Genomic DNA, 4,309 nt, shown 5'->3' with positions numbered 1-4,309 from the left:
GTGAGCTGTGTGTGCTCACTAGTGAAAGGTGCAGCTTGGACAGAATATGATCAGCAGCGAGGATGAAATGCTGAGAGAATGTATCCAACCTCCCTTGTTTAGCCTTGCTCAAGGCTGGAACCCAAGGGTTTGGCCTTGTTAGACCCTCCCTTGGTTCTGCCCCCCGAGCCCTGGCCAGGCTTTGGGTGGAATCCAACAGGAGGATGAAACCAGATGTTTCCACTCAAAACAAAGGTGCCAGCTCTTCTGACTCGCTGATTTTGGGGTACGTAAGGCTGGGCCCGCTCGCAGCGACTTTGGCTGCCTCAGCTAGGGGTGGACACACCGCGTGGGACTTCCCACTTGCCAGGAAAGGCTCAACAAATCCTGGTGCAACCGGGGCTGCCCAGTGACTGCGGGTCTGGGTGACGGTAACGGGGGCAAGGGGTGACGGATCTTTCTTAACCGCTGTTCCCTCTCTCACGTAGCAATGATTTGATGCATTACCCTGTATTTCCCTGTTTGTTTCAGTGCACTAGTCTGTCTTTTCTTACTGCATGTTTCCTGTATTACTCAGTTACATTATTTAATTATCCCCAGTAAAATACTCCTACTCTTGTCACTCTGCTGTCCGAGTTTAATCGGTATCCTTAATCAGCAAAACACTTCCCAAACCTCTCCCTGCGATAAAGGCCTTGCAGGCAGAGGGCAGAAGGTAGATGCTGACAGTGTTTCCCTCCACGTCCCTTTCCTTGGCTCCCTGCACAAGCTGCTCAGGCTGGCAGAAGAAAGAACAGAGAGGGAAGTGCAGAGCAGGGCTCAGTGCTCCAGCAACAACACAGCACTGGGCAATTACTGCAATCAGGACCTTCCCCCGCTGGAGAAATTTTCAGCTAATTCAGTTATTTTGTCAGCACCACAGAAGCAATTTTGCTGATATACCCAGAAGCACAGTGCTGGTCCTGACACTGCTGTCCCTGTAAATAACTACTGTCCGCTGCAAACAGCCACTTTAACTTGCAAAGAAAATCACTGTGTAGCTCTCTCCAATGTTATAAAAATTAACGGGATGTTCTTACCCTCTTTCTTACTTAATTGTAATTTTTTTGGTAAATTCCCCTTCAACTACACACAAGGCCCTGATGTTTTTTTTCAAGCCTCTGTAAGGAAGTGAAAAACCTGAATCCTTGCAAAAGTTAAACAATTTTCAAATAATTATCTTTAAGCAGCTAGTCCCTTATGTCAATGTATTTCAGCTGGCCTTATATAAAAAGTTCAGCCACAGAATTCGGAGAATGTGAATCCCAGAATCCTTCAGGTTGGAAAAGCCCCTCGGGATCAGCGAGTCCAACCCTCAGCCCGACTCTACAAAGTTCTCCCCTACCCCACATCCCCCACAGCTCATCCCAACGGCCCTGAAACCCCCCCAGGGATGGGGACTCCCCCCTCCCTGGGCAGCCTCTTCCACTCTCGCACCACTCTTGCTGGGAAACATTTTCTCCTCCTGCCCAGCCTGACCCTCCCCTGGGGCAGTTTCCAGCCGTTCCCCCTTGTTCTGTCCCTGATCCCCTGGGAGCAGAGCCCAGCCCCAGCCTCTCTGCAATGTCCTGTCAGGAGCTGCAGAGAGGGATGAGGGCTCCCCTCAGCCTCCTCCTCCTCACCCTGAACACTCCCAGCTCCTTCCCTGGCTCCTCACAGGATTTATTCTCCAGCCCTTCCCCAGCCTCGTTGCCCTCCTCTGCCCTCGCTCCAGCCCCTCCAGATCTCTCTGGGATTGAGGTGCCCAGACCTGGACACAAGGCTCCAGGTGTGGCCTCACCAGTGCAGAGCACAGGGGACTGTCACCTCCCTGCTCCTGCTGGTCACACCAGTGCTGACACAAGCCAGGATGCCGTTGGCTTTTTTGCCCACCCGGGCACACTGCTGGCTCACGTTCAGCTACTTAATCTCCTCAAATCCCACAGAACCAGAAAATATACAGTTAAATCTCTTTCTGCTCTAGAGCTTGGAAGAGAACTCACCTCTCCTGCTCCAAGGAACAGCACTTTCTGCTCTGCAAGTGGTCTACCAGTGGCCTTCTGCGCTGCCAGCAGTCCTGCCAAGGCCACTGAAGCTGTCCCTGTAAAAGCAGTACAAATCTTAGGTGAGCTGAACAGATCTACGTGGCAGATTATCAGTTTAGGCGAAGTTTCTGCATGTACATTAAGGAACATAAAACAACGGGCATACCTTGAATATCATCATTGAAGGTACAATATTTCTCTCTGTATTTTCTTAAAAAACGAAAAGCGTTGTGGTTTCCAAAGTCTTCAAATTGGATAAGTGTGTTCTGGCCATACCTACAGAACAGGGCAAATATTGCCATCACTAAACCCATAAAGAAAATACCATGCTTTTAAAACAAATTCTGCAGGTAATCACTTATCTTTGGGAAGAGGATGCCCTCAGGCCTTTCACTGCTTAAAACAGTTCTATCTCTGTTCTGTGTGTATTTAACAGACAACTACAAGCAGCATGTTGCAGGTGACGGAGAAAATCACTCCAGAGCCAGAAATACAGCCACGTCTCTTAAATTCTGGTCCTGTCTTTATTCTTTAAATGACTGTCTCAAGGACAGTGTGTTACGTGGGGGGTTTTGCCAGCAGTTTTGGCCATACTTCCATAGAGAATATTCAGTGTCATACCTGTCTGTAATGGCTTCCATAAATTCATCAATTAGGTCATCGTAGACCTGTGAGCGATCCCTCTTTTGGTATAGGCCCATATAAAATGGATCTTTTAAGAGTGTCTGAAAAAGAATAAATCAGAGACAGCAGCAGGATGAATCACTTCCTCAATACACACTTTCCAAAGTTCATAGTAACACACTTCTCACCGAAGGTACTGCATTTATAGAGCCACTGTAACTGCCTCCAGTCTATTGCAATGTTCAGTAATTTCAGCTGGCACTTGAGGTTGCTGATGGCTGCTTTTAAAGCGGAACAAATCAATACTGTGAACAAGAAACTGCTTTAATAAATCTGATTCACATTTCCAGCTTCTTAAAGTCAGGTCAACCTGACTGTCTATTTTACAGTGTTCCAGCATTCAAATTACTTCCAAATGCACCGTTTCACTGACAAATTAACTGGCGTTTGTCCATCACTCATATGTGACTGTAGAGTGAATTCTAAATCCTTTACCCTTCCATAAAATATTTGGTTTTATCTTGAAGAAGTGCTCAAACAAAAATCTTCTCTAATAGTACTAAATACTCCCACATAAATACTTTTCACAGGGATAATTTATGGCAGGCAAAGTTCAGTCAAACTCACTGTATTATCAGTTCCAACGTCGATGCACACGGGCAAGCATTTATCTGGATGTATTCCTGCACAGGCTGTATACAAACACAGTTTTCCTACTGGAATTCCCATCCCATACACACCCAGGTCTCCAAGACCTAATATTCTTTCTCCGTCAGTGACGACAACAGCCTGAAAACAAAAGCGGGTGAAATTATATATGATCACTGAAATTTATAAAGTTTAGAGTAATAGCAGCTGTGGGTTTTATTTCCAGGCAAAAATTCAGGTATGCTTGCACAGTCAAACAAAGAATGGGTGACAAGGAATATTTTACTTGAAGCAATAATGTTTAATGTTAGAATCTGCTGTGCTCCTTTGCGGAAATCCACTGCCCAGACCTTTGAAAGCTAAGTGGGAAGGATCCAAGCTGCCGTGGGGAACTGCAGCTTGTAACTTGGGTTTATGGTTTCCACTTGTAAATCCAGACATGAAAAAGTTTGTCTAAGTATCATTCACCTCATCTCCCCTTGTGGTTCTCGACCCAACTGGGTCAGACTGGATTTAATGGTAAAATCTGGACCTCCCAATTACCACGTCTGTGTCCTAATCTGAGGACAAGATCCTCTCTCCTACTGCTACATAACACAGCAAGACCCAGAGGTGCATCCCCCAATACCTTCCCAAAAGGCGGATTATATGAAGTAAAATTAAAAGTTTGGCAAGAATACTTTGCATCTTCACTGTTTACTCAAACCATAAACCTCATATTTAGGATAAAACACCGTTCTTCAAAATAGACATTGGCTGTATTTCACCATCATCCTCAAATAGCTAAGGATGAATTATTTAGTCTTTACATTTCCATCAAATGCTAACAAATCTTAAAAAGCTCAATTGAGATTAAATAACAACCAGAAAAAAATTTTAAAAAATTATACAGTGGTAGTACCTTAACGTCATTCTCTGGCCAGTTGTTCACAATTGACCTTATATGGCCTCTGTCCGAGATAGAAATAAATAATCCTCTGAAAGAAGAAAACAAA

General features: G+C 45.2%; 1 protein-coding gene across 1 annotated transcript in view; it reads right to left on the bottom strand.

Moving 5' to 3' along the window:
• Positions 1–616: 616 nt before the first annotated feature.
• The window catches only part of LOC113490682 (NAD-dependent malic enzyme, mitochondrial-like), a 16,364-nt gene continuing 12,671 nt past the window's right edge, over positions 617–4,309 (bottom strand). The window contains exons 4-9 of the mRNA XM_026867244.1: positions 4,216–4,291; positions 3,294–3,455; positions 2,664–2,767; positions 2,209–2,318; positions 2,001–2,098; positions 617–757 (exon numbers count right to left, since the gene is read on the bottom strand). Coding sequence (XP_026723045.1) covers positions 617–757; positions 2,001–2,098; positions 2,209–2,318; positions 2,664–2,767; positions 3,294–3,455; positions 4,216–4,291 — 691 coding nt within the window. The remainder of the gene's footprint in view (positions 758–2,000; positions 2,099–2,208; positions 2,319–2,663; positions 2,768–3,293; positions 3,456–4,215; positions 4,292–4,309) is intronic.

Source organism: Athene cunicularia, unplaced genomic scaffold, assembly GCF_003259725.1.
Source record: "Athene cunicularia isolate RWA unplaced genomic scaffold, athCun1 SCF_20, whole genome shotgun sequence".
Lineage (NCBI taxonomy): Eukaryota > Metazoa > Chordata > Aves > Strigiformes > Strigidae > Athene > Athene cunicularia.
This window is presented reverse-complemented; position numbering and strand designations above follow the sequence as displayed.